Source organism: Leptodactylus fuscus, chromosome 7, assembly GCF_031893055.1.
Source record: "Leptodactylus fuscus isolate aLepFus1 chromosome 7, aLepFus1.hap2, whole genome shotgun sequence".
Classification (NCBI taxonomy): Eukaryota; Metazoa; Chordata; class Amphibia; order Anura; family Leptodactylidae; genus Leptodactylus; species Leptodactylus fuscus.
The window spans coordinates 76,708,936-76,729,433 of NC_134271.1; the positions used below are offsets into that span (position 1 = coordinate 76,708,936).

General features: G+C 45.0%; 1 protein-coding gene across 1 annotated transcript; it reads left to right on the forward strand.

The window, feature by feature from the left end:
• The first annotated feature begins 10,552 nt into the window (after nt 1-10,552).
• Nucleotides 10,553-20,444, forward strand: MEAK7 (MTOR associated protein MEAK7). Its single transcript, XM_075280638.1, has 8 exons — nt 10,553-10,595; nt 12,002-12,150; nt 13,068-13,301; nt 13,516-13,663; nt 14,019-14,453; nt 18,265-18,383; nt 18,754-18,933; nt 19,643-20,444. Exons 2-8 carry the CDS (start codon nt 12,013-12,015, stop codon nt 19,757-19,759), a joined length of 1,371 nt encoding a protein of 456 aa, XP_075136739.1. The 5' UTR covers nt 10,553-10,595; nt 12,002-12,012; the 3' UTR covers nt 19,760-20,444.
• Nucleotides 20,445-20,498: the final 54 nt, after the last annotated feature.

A 20,498-nucleotide genomic window follows, 5' to 3' on the forward strand; every position in this document is an offset into this window, starting at 1 on the left:
TTCAACATTGAACAAGGCATGGTCATTGCAGCTAGATGCAACAGTATACTGAGAATTGTGTGCTCCAGGTGAGATATCAAATAGGCGAGGCTCCTGTGGATGTAACAACCCATCGATAAAAGAGATTAGAGTAAAACTTCAAGAATTGTCCTGATGAAGAGGCAGTGCACGGTCACATATACTGCAGCCAAAATCAAAGCTGGTGCTCCTCAGCATGGATGGGCTACAACACTGGACAACCAATTTGATGTCATTTCTGTCTATAGGAAACAAAAAGTCCAAACTACAGTGAGTGAAACAAGGCAAAAATTGGGTCACTGAGCAATGTAATATCACTTTGTCAGACAAGTCACTGTGATACGATACTAATGGGAGGGCCAGAACCTGGTAAATAGTGCAGGTGGTGTAATGGTGTTTGGCGGATTGTTTTCTTGCCACATCCTGGATGCCCAGATGCCTGCGCATGATACTTGTGTGTGCCACAACAAATTTGTGCAGTTTCGAATGTCAAAGGAGGTCCATCAAACTATTACATCAATGTCTCTAACAAACCGGCCATTCAATGTCTGTATAATACCACCATACAGTGCCTGCATAATACCATCATATAGTAACCATGTAACAGTGTCATACAATACCTACATAATATTGTCATAAATTGTAAAACTATTTGGCTGGAATAGAAAGATCAGTTGACTGTAGAAGACTTACTTCAGCTATAGCAAGGATGGTGTTGACACATATGAGCACACATCACAAGTTGTAGCTTATAGGATAGAAAAATGAGCACATTACCTAGATAATATCACTATACGGTACCTTTTTAATACTGTCATATAGTGCCTATGTAATAGTTCCATACTAAATAAAATGTCACTCACATTACCTATAGAATAATCCATGCACTGTTTAGATGGAGTAGTAGACACTCTAGGGTAGGGATAGGTAACCAATGCCACTCCAGCTGTTGTAAAACTACAACTCCCAGCATGCATACTTGCTGCGCTGTTCTTGGAACTCCCATGGAAATTCATAGAGCATGTTGGGAATTGTAGTTTCACAGCACCTGGGTTTCTGACCACTGCTCTAGGGCAACTATCCATCTCACCTGGCCAATGCTCTTAGACCAACAACAATGAAGATTTTACAATAAATGGCAGCCTTATAAGGGGGTTTTCTACAACCACGACTTATACCAAATCATGTGTTTGGGGTTTTATTATAGTAACAATGACAATTCTTCTCTTAAAATGGTTGTCCTAAGAATAATACATATTACATAGCCATGTGATAGGAGATACATGTGTGATCACCCCATTGTTGTGCTTGCTGCAGTTTATACCCAGTGATAAGCTATGTATCCCGTTATGGGGAAAAGTATATGGAACAAGTGCAGTTTGTGGGAGAATTGTCATTGTCACTGTGCTGACATCTAGTGGCTCTAAGTGATATAACAGTGATAGACATACTGTATATTGAAGGAAGACAACCTTTGGCACTCCAGTTAGTGTGAAAACTACAATTCCCAGCATTCATACTTACTCTGCTGTTCTTGTAAATTCCACAGAAGTGAATGGAGCATGCTGAGATTTGTTCTTTCACAACTGCTGGAATGCGGAAGGTTGCTGATCTCTGCTTTATATAACACATTCCTAGGAGTAGCTCCATGTCACTATATAGAGGTCTATCAAGTTTGATGAAAACATTGTAACTGAGACTATAATTCTAAAACTAAAAACTGGTTCAAAAGAATCTAAAATGTCACCCAAAATGAAGATTAATGAAAAATAAGCAGGTATCTAATCCGGATAAAAAAACATGTTATCATGCTGAAACTGGAGTTTAATTCAGCAGTGTTTTTTTTTTTTTTTTACAGAGCAATTAATGTGGAGAACATATCTTTTTAAATGAAAGGGTTCTCCACTTTGTAATATTGAAGGCCTATATTGGCCTAAACTTAGGACAGGATATCAATATTAGGCTTGTAGGAACCTGACAGAGTTACCTATTCGTTGTATGAGTAGTATCGACTTTAGGTCCTGCAGTGCTGTACACTAGGACTTCAATGTGGCAGCACTGCAGGACCTAAAGCCGCTGCTATACTTTGTACAGCGAGTAAGTAACCCATTTAAATTTATCCCAGTTTTTACCTGGTTACAACAGTCTCTTCTCATGCTAGAGGGGTCACGTACCCGTACTCACAGCACTTTCTCAACTTCTCATGAGGAATCTATAGCTGCAGTAACAGTCAGAGACCGCTGTAGTCAGCTCACAGGGAGGGGGCCACCTTGGCTCTCTAGGGCTTGTGTTAGAATATTGGGCCTACAATGCCTGCACTGTCTGGATGAAATGAGTGGGACATGCAGTACAAAGCTCCAGCCAGAAGTCCTGTGTAGATGTAAAGAAAAGGGTGGCTCGGAAAATATTGGTATTGTGGGCACTTTAGGAAGGTGTTACCAAGTGGAGAACACTATTTTTGCAACTGCCTTTTGAGCCCAGAAAAACCATTTCTGGTTGTGGATGGTATTAACCTGAGTTCCGATCCAAAAACCAGGTGACCGCGACTGAAAGCCAATGCACTGCACTGGCATCCAGCCGTGCACTCTGCTTCAGATTAGGCCCAATGAATGGGCCTAGTCCGGAGGAGGGTGTGTCTTCAGTCCGAATCGCGAGGCGACTCGGCCTGAAGAATGAGCAGCTTACTTCTTTTTTCCGGGAGCAGGAAGAAATGGCTCCAGGAAAAAAGACCTGAGCGGCTCCCATTGATTTCAATGGGAGCCGTCTTTTTGGTCAGGGTTTTGAGGTGGATACGGCCTCAAAACACTGACCAAAAAACTCCATGTGAACGTTCCCTAAATAAATTGCAGCAAGCTGCCCCGTGGTGCATGAAGTTGAAAGAGGCCTGAAAACAAAAAATACCTGGCACAAAAATGGGCATGAAAGTTGGCACTCAAGTGTGATTTAAAAGGTGAAATGACTTTGCTCCACTGACCTCACAATGTCCCACACAGAAGGGAGGCTCAGCATCATATTAAGTGGTCAATTTTTCTTGACTTGAATAAATAACTGCTGTTTTAAAAGGTTTATCTCTAAAACTTCAAGAGATTGTCAAGGCTAAAATATTATTTTTAAATTAGGCTAGGGGAGGTGAAAAAAACCAAACAAAAAACATACTCGCCTCCCCTGGTGCTTTGGTAGTCCTCCCAGTGTGGTCCAGTCCTTCTGCTTGGCAATCTTCTTGCAGTGGAATTCCTCGCCAGCTATGATGTCCCGGGTCCCTTCCGAGGCCGCTGATTGGCTTCAGAGTTCATGTAACCGCTGAGCCAAATCAGCGGCCTCAACAGCCACAGGAAGGGGTCCAGAAACATCGACAGTAGTAACATCTCTGAGTCCCTCCATTTTAGCCTAGACAAAGACTTTAGGGTAAGGCCCTACGTGACATCCCACAGCAAAAAAGCGCTGCAGGAAAAACCGCAGTGGTAACGCATCACGGTTCTTCCCACAGTGCTTTAGACAGAAAGTTCGCAGAGTTTTCCTTCGCAGACTTTCTGTAACAATTAAACTTTCTGTAACAATTATGGGGAGACTGCCGAGTGATTATGAAGATAATCTTGTTTCCCTTAGTCCTAACAGCGGCACAATGTGGGGTATTTCTGCCCCTGTGTGCTGGTAGGACAGGCGGATATTTAATTAGCCAATAAGATGCGTGGCAGGCCCTATAAGAGGGCACAAGAACCTCCCCTCTGCGTGTAAATACAAAAGTACCTCCATAATATTTATATACAGCTTTAGACATAAGATATGATTCCCAGGGTGGGAAATCTTGTGCCGCTGTTAGGACTAAGGGAAACAAGATTATCTTCATAATCACTCGTTCCCTATCGTCCTCAACAGCGGCACAATGTGGGGATATAGCAAGCAGGTCCCCAAAATGGGTGGGATTAACCCATAACCGAACTTAAAACGGTATGGGCAAAAGCAGTGGAATCTGCCACTTGGTCCTTCAGGCGATAATGCCGGATGAAGGTGGATTCCGACGCCCAGGAGGCCGCTGCACAGATTTGATCCACCGGCAAGGCACTTTTTTCTGCCTGAGAGGTGGACACTGCCCTGGTTGAGTGGGCATGAAGAAATGCTGGAGCCGACAAACCTTGGGTGGTATAGGCGATTTTAATAGTCTCGGTAACCCATCGGGATATTGTGGTTTTAGCGGCTTTGGCGCCCTTGTTTCTCCCCGTGTAGCTGACCAACAAGTTTTCAGTTCGCCTAAAAGGGCGAGTGCGCTGTAAGTAAATCTGTAGGCATCTGACCACGTCCAGTTTGTGCCATCTTTCTTCTTCAGCAGAAAAAGGGAAAGGAAAAAATACCGGAAGGGAGATTATCTGGTTTCTGTTTACAGCGGATGGAACCTTGGGATGAAAACCCGGGAGGAACCTAAGCTGCACATGGTCAGAGAAAAAGGTGGTATATGGCTCCTCAGCGGACAAGGCTTGTAGTTCACCAACCCGTTTGGCAGTTGTTACTGCCAATAGTAGCGCCATCTTGCCGGTTAATGACTTGAGGGAGATTTCCTCCAAAGGTTCAAATGGATGAACACATAGAGCGTTTAGGACCGGAATAAGGTCCCATTGGTGGACTGGGGTGTTTACCACCGGTCTCAGCCTAGTTGCCCCTTTAATAAAGGTGCTCACTAAGGAATCTTGAGACAAACGCCTCCCCAGATAGGCGGACAGGGCCGCTACGTGTACTTTGAGTGTGGCCACAGCAAGACCTCTGTCTAGTCCGTCTTGAAGGAAGTCCAGGATCGCCTCCGTAGGGGGATCGGTGGAGTCCACTTGATGCTGCAGACACCAGGCATTAAAGATGTTACTTATTCGACGGTAGTTCTTGTTAGTCGAATCTGCTCTGGCGCTGGATAGGGTCTTCAAGACGGCTTGTGACAGTCCTCTATTTCTCAATAGGGACTGGTCAACCTCCAGGCTGTCAGGTTGAGTCTCCTCAGATCCTGGCATCTCAGCTCTCCTTGGGTTACCAGGTCTGGGAGTGGGGGAAGCCTCCAATATATGCCCTGACTCATTTGTATGAGCTGAGCAAACCAAGCCCTTTTTGGCCAGAACGGGATTATGGCTATTCCCGAGGCTTGGTCCTGTCTTATTTTTATCAATACCTTCGATATGATTGGAATTGGAGGGAAAATGTAAAACAGCCTGAACCTCCAAGGGATGGACAGGGCATCCACTGCCAAGGGATTGTCCTCCTGGTACAGGGAGCAGAAGGTCCCTACCTTGGCGTTGAGTCGGGTAGCCATAAGATCGACCTCCGGGAGACCCCATCTCTGGACGATCTGTTGAAATATGTCTGGATTGAGAGACCATTCTCCTGATACGGTAATACCCCGACTCAGCTGATCCGCTACTATGTTCAGGGAGCCCTTTATGTGAACAGCGGACAACTGGACCAGATTCTTCTCTGCCCAGGTGAATATGAGATTCGTCTCTCTGAGCAAGGTTGGTGACCTGGTGCCCCCTTGTTTGTTTATATAAACAACCACCGTCGTATTGTCTGACCGGATCTTGACTGACTTGCCTTTCAATTCCGGGGCAAAGTGTACTAGGGCCAGGTACACTGCTCTGAGTTCCTTGAGATTGGATGACCCCAGCTCCGGACATCTCCATCGTCCTTGTACAGTTTTGTCTTGACAATGGGCTCCCCATCCCCACTGGGATGCATCTGTTGTCAACAGGGTCCACACTGTCGGGACCGTGGACCTTCCGTCTTTCAGGTGTATCCACCATCTGAGGGAAAGACGGGTAGCGGGAGAAAGGCAGATCTTCTTGTGCAGTCCCCGTGGAGACCTGTTCCAGGTCTTCAACACTTCCATCTGTAGGGGACGCAAATGCCATAAAGCCCAAGGGACCGCCCTGGCCGAGGATGACATTAGGCCCAGAACTCTCATGGCGGTGCGGATGGTTACCTGCCGAGTGAGCAATAGGAATCGCGCACTGGCTTGGATCCTTTCTTTTCTTGGACGGGAGAGGAAGATCTGCATCGCTTCTGAATCCACTAAAAAACCGAGGAATTTCCTTCGGGTGGATGGAACGACTTCGGACTTCTCCCAATTGATAATCCATCCTAATTCTTGTAGGAAGTTGGTGGCAAGGTTGAGCTGCTGGAGGAGGGCAGCAGGAGACTGAGCTTTCAATAGCCAGTCGTCTAGATAAGGGACGATGAAAAGACCCTGAAGTCTGAGGGTCGCAGCGACCGGAGCGATCACCTTGGTGAATACTAGTGGGGCGGATGTGATGCCAAAAGGCAGAGCTGTGAATTGATAGTGCTCCCTGTGGCCTGCCATAGAAACGGCAATCCTGAGGAACCTCCTGTGGGAAGGAGCAATAGGGACATGTAGGTAAGCGTCCTTCAAGTCAAGGGTAACCATCACCTCTCCTGGTTGAAGAAAAACAGCCACGGAATCCACGGTCTCCATTCGAAATGACCTCTTTCTGATAAACTGGTTGAGGTACCTCAGGTCTATTATCATTCTCCAGCCCCCGGTGACTTTGGGGACCAGAAAGACGGGGGAGTAAACTCCCAGACCGTGATCTGAGGCTGGTACCTTCTCCAGGGCGCCCTTGGTAACATAATTGGCGACCGAGGCTTCCAGACTGGACTGCTGAGAAGGTGGAAGGATTCGGGTGATGACGAACCGATCTGGAGGTGGAAGGTGAAAATCGATATGATACCCGTGCTGTATAATCTTCAACACCCATGGGTCTTGAATGTGGGTGGACCATGCTTTGAAAAAGGAGGAGAGACGTCCTCCCACAGGAAGAGGGGCCACAGGGAGCTGCCCCACGTCAAAACTCAGGCTTCCTCTTGGCATCCTCCTTGGAAGCGCCACGTCCGGCACCCCTAGGGCGGTATCTAGAACGCCGCTGCTGAGCCGGGCGTCTATAATTAGAGGAAGAACCTCTGCCTCTAGAGGGAGCACGTCTGCCCCTGGATGCTTGAGGTAGGGACCTTCCCCTACCTTCAGCTAAACCCTCCATAATGGCATCCAAACTTTGGCCAAACACTCTTCCCGGTTCAAAGGGGAGAGCGCAGAGAGCTGCCTTAGATGCAAAATCTGCACGCCAAGGCTTTAGCCACAGGGGTCTACGGGCAGCGGTAGATAACACCATAGATTTGGCGGAGATCTTCAATTGATGGCGGGAAGCTTCCGCCAGATAGTCTGCAGCCCTATGAACTCTCTTCATAGAGGTCAGAATTTCGTCTCTATCCACGCCCGCATCTATATCCCGCTCCAAGGCGGCTAAACGGTTGCGCAGAAAGTCGCCAGCCATGGAGGAGGCTATGACCACAGAGGCTTGTGCAGAGGAAGCGGAGTAGATCTTCTTTAGAACAGAGTCCGCCCTACGGTCCAGAGGGTCTTGAAGATTGGAACCATCTTCTAGGGGCACCAGGGTTCTGCGGGACAGCTTGGCTACGGCCAAATCCACCTTCGGGGGAGGCCCCCAGGAATCCCACTGGGCAGTGTCAACAGGAAACAGAGTCTTGAAAATCCTGGAGAGAGAGTGTCCCTTCTCTGGCTGTTTCCACTGCTGTGCCATAAGGTCGGACAGCGTGGCGTCCGCATGGAAGGCAATATGTCCCCCAGAGGCAGACGTGGAGGCTTCCCCGTCAACATCTCGGCCCACTGTAGACCGGATGGACTTCAGCAGCCTGCCTGTTTGTTCATAGTGGAACACAGGTCTGCCGGAAATTACTGAGTCGTCCTCAGAGGAATCATCCTCTGCCACCCGCAGCTGTTCCAAAGGTGGCAGGGAGGAGGAACGGTGCTCAGGGCATGGTCTCTTGGTGAGCTGAGACAAGGTGGCATGGATTCCTTTGAGGGAATCATCCTGCAAAACAAAAGGAGAATACAAGCAAGGGAAAACCTATTTACCCAAGCGATGCCCAAAACTCACCATCTCCTTGACCCAGGCCATCATATCTCTGGGAGAGGGCTCCTCAGGTGGAGGACCTCTACACCCGCGACAACGGGCCCATTCATAGCCTAAAAATAATAGGCAAGTTATAGGACCACAATACATCAAAGGGACCACCCCTTAAACCGCTACCTACCATCAGGGAGCGGTGTGTCGCAATTAAAACAGGAAAGGTGTTTCCTCTTGGCAGAGGATTTCCTCCTACCATCCCCAGGAGGGGTAGTAGAGGATGACAAATCCTGCAATAAGGAGATAATAGACCATGCAATACTGTCACCATGCATCATACCATTGCACTTTAAAAAGGGTAGATCTTACCAGGTTCAGAAGACCGGATCAGTAAAGGTGACAGACAATAACCAGACTCAAGGTTAACAAACGCAATTTAAGCTAGTGAGACCAGACTCACAACAATAGCACAGCCTTCCAGGTGCAGCAGGAAGGTACAAGTGACACGGCCGGCCTGACCTTTAACCTGGCCGGCCGGAAATGGGAGGAGCTAACCGCTCCCATCCACTACCCCAAACAGGGGTTAATAAGGCTTTTATCTCCCCTCCCCAGCAATCCCCAAGCCAGGGGAACACTCACCCTCTCCTCCGTAGGGCTCCGAGTACTGGGAGTGGAGCCTGAAGTGAAGATAGCGCTGGCCGCGGCCGCCGCGCCGCGAACTTCCGGTCAAAACCGGAAGTGAGCGCAGGCAAAGTGCGGCCGCCGCGAATGCAGCCATACGCAGAAGTTCCGGCTGCCGCGCGGACCCGCCGTAACCACGGACGCCGCTGCACAGATCAGTGGCGTGGTGCGGCTCTGAGGATCAGCGCTCAACAGACGCTGAAAGGGTAAGGAGGAGAGGGGAGGGAAGGAGGGGGAGAGGAGAAGGAGGATTCAGGGGGAAAAAGCCAACGCAGGCTAACCAGCACCCTCTTTCCTTAGGAAAGAGGGTGACTTTGAACAAAAACATCAAGCTCAACAGCTGAGCCCTGTAAGAGGACACAAGTCCTCACACCTGTCCTCTGTCCACACAGGACAGAAAAAAACACGCAGAGGGGAGGTTCTTGTGCCCTCTTATAGGGCCTGCCACGCATCTTATTGGCTAATTAAATATCCGCCTGTCCTACCAGCACACAGGGGCAGAAATACCCCACATTGTGCCGCTGTTGAGGACGATAGGGAACAGCGTTTCTGTAGGTATAAATGACATGCTAAGATTTCTAAAACCACAACGGCTTGGGAAATCACAGTGTGTCCACACTGTGGATTTTACTGCAGAGTGGTCATGGGATTCGCTAGAATTCCTACTTTGCCCTTACAGTAAAATGCTGTGATTTTCCCCACAGCGTGTCCGCCATGGGCAAATCGCAGCGTCTTCGTCGCATGGGGTCCCAGCCTTAAAGTTGACCCTAGGATAGGACACTAGTATGAGATTGGTGGGGATCCAATATCTGGCACCTCCATTGATCAGCTATTCTCTTAAGAAAAGCTCAGTACTTGAAGATCTTGGGGAACCCCTTCAAATGACTTTGGGACACTCATCTCACGAAGTCTACTAAAGTAGATCTGGCCACTTACACACTTTAAGGCTAAAGCCCCATGTAGCGGGCTGCAGTAAAAAAGCACTCCTGGAAAAACTGTGGTTTTGGAAATTGCAGCATGTCCGCTACGCCTGTTTTCCCGCAATATGTCAATGTAAGCACTAGAATGCCATCCACTTTGCAGGGGCTGTAAAATGCTGCATTTTTTCCCCGCAGCATTTACGCTACCTGGGGCCTTAACCTAAAGCATCATTCCTTCCCTTCACTGTAATGAGCATAGGGTAGAGGTAAAGGCGCATATAATCCTCTTACTGATGACTTTCCTAAACCTTCACAGTCACTTTTTCTGTTCATCGTTCGTTGTGAGATCAGGGGATAACGTCATTTCCTCTGACAGACCAGAACAACGGACAGGTGAGGCGAGTGTGAAGGTAGAGCGTCACATTGCTGAATAGACGGAAACAGAAAAACGTTATCAGTGTCAGAATATGGCGATAAATGGGAATTTTGTTTATAAAAAAAAGTTTTTAGTAAAACATAACAAAAACTCTGTAATGGCCCTGACCCACAGAACAACGATCAGGGTAACTTTGTGTCCACTCCACGCTATATAAATGAAACCTACAAACTATGATGGAATTGCAGCTTTTCCTATTTGCCTTAATGAAATAGCGGCATAAAAGACAACTTGTCCCACAGAAAACAAGGTCATTGTGAATGGAAATATAAACAATGTATGTCTTTCAGAAGGCAGGGGAAGAAAAAACTAGGAACCTAAAATTGGCTGTGTTAGAAAGACGTTAAGAGACCATTGTAGTGGGAGCAATGCTATCTCTATAGCACATACATAACCAAGTGCAGGCGCTAGGACCTAGCAAATCCGCCAATCTCTAACATGGCGAAGCACCCTATTCCGCCCGCACCATGTCTCCGCCCACCAGCCCGATAATGATTGGATAACGAAGCTGCCACTTACACAACCCTCACGTGTAGGAAATGAATGAACTAGGACGGCTCGAGGGCGGAGCAAGTGACGTCCGGGAATCCTGGGCGGGTCGTTAAGAAGGAGTCGTTGGTGCAGGTGAGAGGGTCGGTGTGTAGGACGGTGCTGGGGAGTGAAGCGCTAGCCTTGTATATACATAGACCTCTAGCACTGGCACAAGGGGCTGTACCCACTTCTAGGACCATCACTCGGGGGTGTTTACCTGTAGGAGTGTAACTGAGGGATATCTACTTGTAGGACTATGACAAGGGGATGCATGTATCTATCTGTAGGTGTATTACATGGGGGTATCAATGTCTAGAACTATAACATGGCTCTCATTATACTATCTACCCCTAGGAGGGTAACTTTGGGGTATCTTCTAGGCGTATAACATGGGGATGTATCTATCTATCTATAGGTCTATTACATGGGGTAGGTGTCTACTTCTAGGAGGGGGTTGTATCTATGTCTATAACTATAACATGGAGCCCCAGGGGTTATATATTCGTATAGCTTTCATTATACTATCTACCCCTAGGAGGGTAACTTTGGGGTATCTTCTAGGACTATAACGTGAGGGGAGGGGGGGGGTGATATTTATATAGAGAGCTATAACCCAGGGGTCTTTCACTATAACATCTCCCTCTAGAGTTGGACTACACTACAGTATGGAGATGTGACCTCTAGGACAGGCAATGATAATATAACGTATATCACTCTCTTTAGGAGTGTGAGATAAATATCCACTGACAGACCAGATCTAATCGGCTGATCGGCGATTGTCCTCAATATTTATGGTGAAAACATTCTGCTCCTGTGTCACCTGTAAATAGGGGAGGGGAAGCTTACCTGCCCAACCTTTCTATTGTTACTCAGATTAAACTCATATAAACTTCTGAAGCATGGCTCACATTCAGATCTGCAGTCATTATTCTGCTGCTGGTATACCTTGTCTTATTCTGTAGTCACATCAAGAGCAGCGACAGGTCACTTCATGTCCATGGCTGCACTTACAATTCTGATACATCATCTATTATTCTCTAGTAACATTCAAAGCTATCATAACAATTGTGGTGTCTTATTCCAGTCACAGTCCTGCAGTTTGTCATTGGCTACTATACCTGTAGTACTGTCACTTGAGTTCCTACAATATAATGTAGCAGAGGTAAGGTGACAGCTCTGCATGTGACTGGAGATCTGGTGTAAATTGTGAATCTATTAATTTACTCTTCATTACACAGAGATTTTGCAGTTAATGCAGAAATTTGCCCCAGGATAATAACCATTATAACATCATCAGTCATGGAGTTTCCATTATAATTCTCCATATTGATCCCCCTCACAGCAGTGTCTGCCTGTGGTATTGATATGTACTGAGTGTTGCCTGAGGGGAGGGGGTTCAGTGCTGTCCCTCCTATGTATATATCTGCTCACAGTCAATGTGTTGGTCATATTGCATTCATCTTGTCTCTTTAACCACTTATTTCTTGCACATTTGGCAGTCTCCTGGGTCATGGGGAATGCAGAGAGCAATGCCTACCAGAGAAGATTGGCACGGGTGCCCCAGGAGGAGCAGGCCCAAATAGAGAGCTGCTTTGACAACGTGACAAGAAACCAACCCAAGAAATGTGTGGGGAAGGCGGCATTCCAGGTGAGACATGGCAGGATTTCCTTATTCACAGTGAGAAAGTCTTAGATCTTGTTGTGTAGTTCTTCCACCACTAGTGTTCTCTGTTATCACTCAGCCTGATGATGAGTTATGTAGTGTGGTGATATATGTAAAAGCAAAGACTTAATACTATTTCTATTATTAATTGCATCTGGAGAGAGTAACTAACACCAACACTCTCCGCTAGTTACCAATGTGGATGACGCAGGAACCCAAAACCAGTTTTGTTTACATCCAAAGATTGAGATAGTTCTGCCTATCAGCTAATGGTTTGTTACAATACATTGATTTATCTTGCTGCTTTCCTTAGCTCGCAGCGGATTATCTACACTGATACACTGTAACAAACTATTAGTTGTGTAGAATATTAAGTCAAAATTGATTTTTCACATCTGGATGTGAATAAGAACTTTTCCATTCACTGACAGCAAGTAAATGCTTGGAAAATGGTGACGAGAGAGACAGTGTGAGGCCCGGTTCACATCTGCGTTTGAGATTCTGTTTGCTGCTTGCAGTACTTTTCTCTCCGCATGTTTTGTGCAGAAACTGAACGGAAACCACACGGACCCCATTATAGTCTTTGGGGTCCGCGAGTTTTCCCAGATAACCGCTTTTCTATGCGTGTAGGTTTCCGTTCGGGGGGTCCCCAAGTGGACTCCCCAAACAGAATCCCAAACGCATATGTGAACCGGGCCTGAGGAGAATTGTTCATGTCTGTTCAGTTTTGAGAGTTGCCCAGTTACAACCCCCAATTTCCAGGTTATTATTTGTCTGTATAGACTGTATTAATGTAGAAATGACTCTGCCCTCTGCTGTTGCAATAATTATATTACTTATATAAGTATTGTAAGTTATCACTTTATAATATCCTACCCAGAATCCTCTGCTTTGCTTCCCAGGATTTTCTTGGAAATTCCCTCCCCTTCACCATGTCTCAGCGCATTTTTCATGGGATACAGAGGATTGAGCTAGCTGGCAAAACCTCTGCATCCAAACTGGAAGTGACTCGGGAGCAATTTGTTGTATTCGTCATCGATGTCCTGAGAGGGACAGCTGAAGAAAAGAGTGCTGTCATAATGCCAATGATCGGGGCTAACCACAACGAGCAAGCAACGGGGCAGCAAGTTGAGCAGGTGAATGTTAGCATCATCCTTTGTGTGCAGAGAGCAATGGTAGACTGTAGGGTATAACTTTGGGATTACATTATCAGTAATTATATAATACCACATGGGAAGGGGGTTGATATTGAGTGGGTTTCCCCTGACATGATGTGCAGTTTCTGGTGGCTTTGTCACGTTTCATAGTTTGCTTATGTCATCTCATCTGGGTGTTTGCTCTACTTCACAGTTCCTGGAGGATCTGATTGGCGCGGTGGTTCATGTGTTACGTCAGCACAACGCACTTTGTGGATGGAGCCTTGAAAACACCCGAGACTGCGACTCTGGAATCCACGCACTGAGAACGCAGTTGATGTCACAGTTAATGAAGTCTAGTGGTAATGAGCTTGGTGAATAAAGGGTTAATTATACCTGATCGGGAGGAGAACTAGCAATTAATATCCTCTGCTCTGATTATGTAACATTCTATACCCCCCTCCCCTAGCATTACTGGAGCTCAGCCTGTAACATATATATCTTATGTAAACCCTGTAGCTCAGGGGTCAGAGCGGGATATAGGGCCAAAAGCTAAAAATGTAGTATTTGTATGATCTGTTGGAGTGGGGTTTATGGGCTGTTCAAAATCTTCTAGTAATAGATGTGAAAGGGAAGTGGTTGTACGTTACAGCTGTACAGCCTGTGCCAGTGGACACTGTGGTGGTCCTGATCCCTGCTTTTTCTCTTCTATCACAGGTGAAAAGCCAATCGATGCAACAGAGCTCTCACACTTCTCCAGGGCAGCCATTGAGGACTGGCTCTACAAAGTTCCTATGATCTCCGTACTCCTGAGAGTTGTCGTCATTTTGGGATTTTCTGTCTTACAGCAAAGTTTAGAACACCAGAAAGATGTCAGCATCCTGGTGCCACGCTGCCGCAAAGGGAAGGCACAATCCTTTACTAGCCTCTTGGACTTGCCCAGTATCATGTTCCTAAATTCTCATCTGCCCTCCGAAATGCAGCGCAAATGGCGGCTGCTGTTCTCTACCCAGGTCCATGGCGAGAGCTTCTCCCAGCTGTGCGGCCACATGGTAGACCAAGGACCCAGCCTGTTGGTTGTCAGAGACTCAAGTGGCTTCATCTTTGGAGGATTTGCATCACAGAATTGGGAAGTGAAGCCACAATTTCAGGGTGAGAGTTTCTGCTCCACTTTACTGTTTGTGTGTAAAGATTCCAGGGTCAGACCTTATGAAAGTAGCGGCACCCACCACAAGGGTCCCGCGAACTGCGGTTATGACCGCACACCGTTACCAAGGTGTCTAAACCTAAAACCTGAACTTAATAGGCAGGGATCGTGAAGTCTCCTGATGAGTTTTACAGCAAACGAAACGCGTAGAGACTGAGATTAGACTTCTTGTACCGCTAGGAGTTAATAGCTGCTGATTATCTAGGCAGTGACTCTATACATCGGTCAGGTGCCCTTTCACCTAGGGACAGCGTTACAACAAAAAAGGAGAGTTGTCTCTGAAAATTGTAAGAGGCAATTTCCCAGGGACTAGATGTCCTGCTGTCATATAGGTGTCTATGAATCGCTGATTCAGTAACAGGTTCAACTCCATAGTGCTCTTTATGGTCCAGTACTGGGACTTTTAAAGTATGATTAGTATTTCACCAAACAGCACTAGTGGAGTTTCTGTTTTGATTGGTGCTCTCTTTTATAGGGAATAACACTTAATTTTAGGACATTTTTTAATATATCAATAAAAGTTATATTTTACTTTTTCATTTGGGAGGGACACCAAATTGGTTTTGTTAAAGATTCCAGGGAGTCTCAACCACTCTGGCTTGTGCAGCTTAAAGGGCCAGTAAATGAAGCTTCATAAGAAAAAAAATCTGCTAGTTTTCAATATGTATTTCCATTTCTCACTGTTTCAAGATCGCTGCTTGCTGTCTGTGAATAAGAACATTCTCTTTTAGATCTGAGGACTGAAACCCATCCTATATTATATATTTTAGTTTATTTTATTTTTTTGCTATGATTGCATGCTCGGAAATGTACATCTTGGACCCTATAGACTGATGCATTAGTCATAGGTATAAATGCGGTCTGTTGGACTTTTATCACTTTATTGGACAAATTTTGTCCTTCATTATTTATGAAATCTGTTATGGAGGCTCCCAAAATAGCCTCCTGTGCACATATGCACACATCCTTACCTACACTAATCCAGTGTAACAGACTATTAGGACAGGAGAGATTTTGTGTGCAGCTCATATATTCACCTCACAGAGGATTATCTGCACTGAAAACTACAAGAAACCAAGTAGCCAATACCTAGTAATGCCATTTAACCCCTTCCCGTCAACAACATTTTTTTGATTTTCATTTTTGACTCCGTCCCCCACCCAATCCCCCTTCCAAACCCCACAACTTTTTTATTTCTCCGCTCTCAGAGCCATATGAGGTCTTAATGTTTGCGGGATAAATTGTTCCTCATGATGCCGCCATTAATTACTCTGTACAATGTACTTGGAAGTTGGAAAAAAAAAATTCAGAATGGGGTGGATTTAAAGAAAAAGTGCATTTGTGCGACTTTCTTACAGGCTTCGTTTTTACGGCGTTCACTGTGCAGCCAAAATGACATCACCTGTATTCTATGTTTCGGTACGATTCCGCGGATACCTAGTTTATATGGTTTTATTTACATTTTATCCCCTTAACAAAATTTTTTTTTTCTAAAAGTCACCATATTCTGACACCTGTAACTTTTTTTTATACTTCTGTATACGGGAATGCATAGGGCGTCTTTTTTTTGCGGCGTCAGGTGTACTTTTCAGTTCTACCATTTTGGGGAATTGCTATTGCTTTGATCACTTTTTATTCAAATTTTTATCAGAGGCAAAACAGTGAAAAAAACGGTGGTTTGGCACTTTTGACTTTTTTTTCCTGCTATGGCATTTACTGTACAGGAAAAATATTTTTATAGATTTGTAGAGCGGGTGTTTTCAGACATAGGGTTAACTAATATGTATATGTTTCACAGTATTTACATACTTTTATATGTGTTCTAGGGAAAGGGTGGTGATTTGAATTTTTATTATTTTTTATATTTATTTATTTATTTTATTTTATGCATTTATTAGACCCCCTAGGGGTCTTGAACCCCAGGGGGTCTGATCACTAATGCAATGCTAGTGCATTGCAAAATACCAGGGCTTCTATTGCAGGCTACAGCTTGCTCCGGGTGCTGGTGATTGCCGGGAAAATGTCGGCGCCCATGCGCTGCTGGGAAAATGGCACCTCGGTCAGCTTTGACCAAGATGCTGAAGGGGTTCAATCTTGTTGTTGAGCCTGGATGCCAAGAACTGTGACCAATGAGACTAATAAGTGGCTGCAGCCATCGCTGGAGAGGGATCAGAGCTGGGGTCAGAGGAGTATGTTTTTTCTTATATTTTACACCTCCTCTGGCCTTCACATGGGTTAGTCCCGTTCCTGGACATCCCCTTTAAGACTTAAATAAAACACCTTAAGGGTGCATTCACACTACGCTTCCTGAAGCTTATTCTGAACGTAAAACACGTTCAGAATAAGCGGCGTCTAAAGCAGCTCCATTCATTTCTATGGGAGCCGGCATACGAGTGCTCCCCATAGAAATGAATGGGCTGCTTCTTTCACTGCGAGCAGTCCCATTGAAGTGAATGGGAAGTGCCGGCGTATACGGCTAGCTCTGCTCATGCCGAGCTGTACACGCCGGCACTTCCCATTCACTTCAATGGGACTGCTCGCAGTGAAAGAAGCAGACCATTAATTTCTATGGGGAGCGATCGTATGCCGGCTCCCATAGAAATGAATGGAGCTGCTTTATATGCCGCTGATTCTAAACGTGTTTTACGTTCAGAATAAGCTTCAGGAAACGTAGTGTGAATGCACCCTAACAAAATAACAACAGATGTTCAGACTATAACGTGCTGGGAATATGCACATCAGTAACCCTTCAATTTATGAAATATTCACAGATGTCCATAATAATGTACTCAGGATAAAACACTTATATCCAAATAACACATCTACCTGATGCTTAAAGAGGACATTTCATGTCCTCGTCTATGTGTGGTATTATATACCGATAGAAAGCCAACATTGCGCTGAACTTAGGCTTTCCCAGTATGTGCCCTGGTGCTGGAGATATCGGATAGCTGACAGTACAAGTCTATGGAAGAGTACATTTGGGTGGGGGGCTTAGATGAGGTGGTGTTCCTCACAGCCCAGTGATGAGGCTATGCTGTAAAGCCCACCTTTCTGATAATGGGGAAATAGTGATGCCAAAACTAACAGCACAGATATCTCCTGCACTGGGGCACATACCAGGAAAGCCGACAGTGCGCTTTCTAGCGGCATATAATACCGCACATCGATGAGGATATGAAAGGTTCTCTTTAAAGAGCGTAAACAGCCATTTAACTATGCATACATAATTATCCACAAGAAATATAAGCTGCTTCCAGGCTAACCTAGTGTATGCATGAACCCCTCTTATGCTGCTTACCCAAGGTACTAGGCTGTTGTGTGACCCTGCATGTCTAGACACACATTAGCCTCTGGCTAAGTTGAGTCTTAATAAAGATTTCCATATTATTTATGGGGATTTTGTGACTCATGGACTGTTATGATATATATTGTAAGTTCCCCCCATAACTTTGGGTTTTGTGGAGATATAAGTAGTCTTGAATACCTGCTATTTGTCATCATCTCAGTTAGCCATTAAAAGGTATCAAATACTGAAGACGTATTCTATTTATTGAGCCTCAATAAGAGTTCTTGGAAATATGTCTTCTAGAAGGTTGCAGAACTTTTCATTATGCAGTGAATAATTTTTTAATGGGTCTAACCAATGTCTCGTCCTTAAAGAAGATTGGAATGACCCTGTACAATGAACACATTGATGTAAATGTTGTAACCACTTTGTGTCTCTGACCTGCCATTGTGGCTTCTTGTCCTCAGGTGACAGTAGATGTTTTCTGTTCACTGTGTCACCACGTCTGGGCATCTTCACATACACCGGATACAATGACCACTACATGTACCTGAATCATAGCCAGCAGACCATGCCCAATGGACTGGTGAGTGTTTGCTTTCTGTGTATGCATCCTTAATTCCGAGGTCATTTATACACACACATTTTCAAAGGATCTGCTGTCATTCCATTGCAGAGATTGAAAATATGGCTGCACCCTAAACAAAACGCCTTCGAATCATTCAGTCCAAATAAGTATATGGTGCAGTTAATTTAGCATCCTGTAGTATTTGTGATCACCACAAGATAGCAGCAGATTACATACAGAAGCAGCCAAACTACAAAATACAATGTGCGTGTCTGCATAACTGCAGATCCAGTACAGCAGAAGAGGCTGCAACAGGAATGGATGAACGATAACAGGGACATATAAAGACTTCCCTCTTTGATAATGTGCCGCTTGTATATTCCTGCAGGGTATGGGGGGACAGCATGAATATTTTGGATTCTGGATTGACAGTAATTTTGGAAAAGGCCACAGCAAAGCAAAACCACGGTGCACAACATATAACAGCCCCCAACTGTCTGCCACAGAGGAATTCTCCATAGACTCCTTAGAAGTGTGGGGACTTGGGGATCTGTCTGAAGAGTTACAGGTGAGTAATGCAATAAATCTGAGCCTCACGATCTCTGTGTTTATACTAGGCACACTCATTCATTGGCTTACGTTTACCATATAATGTGTGCCACATCTGGGGTGCAGGATATATTATTGTCATGCATGATGGTTTATTAAAGTGAATGTAAAGCAGGTATAGCTTGGGTTTAATAATCTGTCTCTCCACACAGACTCTAATACCAGAGAATGTTATTATCATAGTATGAAAGTTAATGGAAATGATGCACATGGTGACAGATTTATCACCAGGGGAAATTTGATCAGCCTAGATATTAAAATGATACCACATCTGAGAATGTGCAGCACTGTATATGTATAATCTAAAATATTGCTAGTTCGGCCCTGACTCCTTTTTTGTGTATTGATTTATTACTCTGTAACATCTCATTATGTCTGCACTTTACCCTACGATTTGTAAAGCACTGTGGAATATGTTGGCGCTATATAAATAAAATGTATTAGCCCTCTCTTACTATTTATGTACCAGGATGCTGCACCCAATATTCACTGAGCTTAGACCACGGCCCTACGCCACAAATTCATTGAGCATATTCATGTTAAAAGTTGTAATACTTAGATATCCTCCCTATGTTTTGGCACATTCAACCACTTCTGCAGCAATGTGCAATGTGCTTGGACAGTGACTGTAGAATGACATGTCCCTTTCTGTGTATACTCCTGTCTAGGTTAAGAACAAGAAGAGCATTCTGGATGTAGACCCAGAAGCACAGGCACTGCTGGAGATGACAGGACGATCACGGCAGAGCGAAGGGTTGAGAGACAAAGAAGATGATGAGACCTAAAACGTGGAGCCAACCGGAAGTCAGTGGTGTCTAAATATAAGTATTGACTCATGGATATAGATAATTTGTATAATATGCAGTGATCTAACCCTTGGGGTTGCTATTACTAGTACTTGTCTATTGCACTCAGTGGTGAGGCTCAGGTCCTGCAGTTACCTGTGCTCACCATAGGATGGCAGAAGATTCATTCAGGGAAATCCCTACATAGCCTTGAGCTCATCCACTGACCCACAGTTACCTGAGCAGTGTCAGATTCTATAGTAAAAGAATAAAAAATATTTTATTAAATTATTTCAAATTCTAAGATCTTGTTTCGCTCTGGTGCTGAATATTCTATTCTTCTTTACTGGCAACTTCTTTTTATACATAAACAGTGCAATAAATGAAACAACTGAGCCCGACGCCTCCCTGTGATTTATCTACAGTGGCAGCTGCCATCTTTCATTTTGTATTCATATTTGTCACCTGGTATATGTGAATTCTCCCCTTCATATGCTTATAGTGTCAGTCAGGTTGTTGGAATTGTTTTTATGGATTGTTAGTCATTTACCATAATGCAGTAGTGATATCGTATCCTGCATACAGAGTTCCTCCTATTATTTTAATGTGTTTTGTTATCTTGTATGCAAGATAACAATCCATCAGAAGGCTCCATCTTTACAGTTAAAGGGATTTGTAGACTCATTTACACTGTTTAATTTACGTGACCAATGCCCTCAGCTGTCATGTGTCGTTTGTG

Excerpts from the sequence above, each read along its gene's own strand:
- MEAK7 (XM_075280638.1), top strand. The coding sequence starts at position 12,013 with ATGGGGAATGCAGAGAGCAATGCCTACCAGAGAAGATTGGCACGGGTG. Across the intron at positions 13,302-13,515 it reads CGGGGCAGCAAGTTGAGCAG|TTCCTGGAGGATCTGATTGG; the intron begins GTGAATGTTAGC and ends TCTACTTCACAG. Across the intron at positions 18,934-19,642 it reads ATCTGTCTGAAGAGTTACAG|GTTAAGAACAAGAAGAGCAT; the intron begins GTGAGTAATGCA and ends ACTCCTGTCTAG.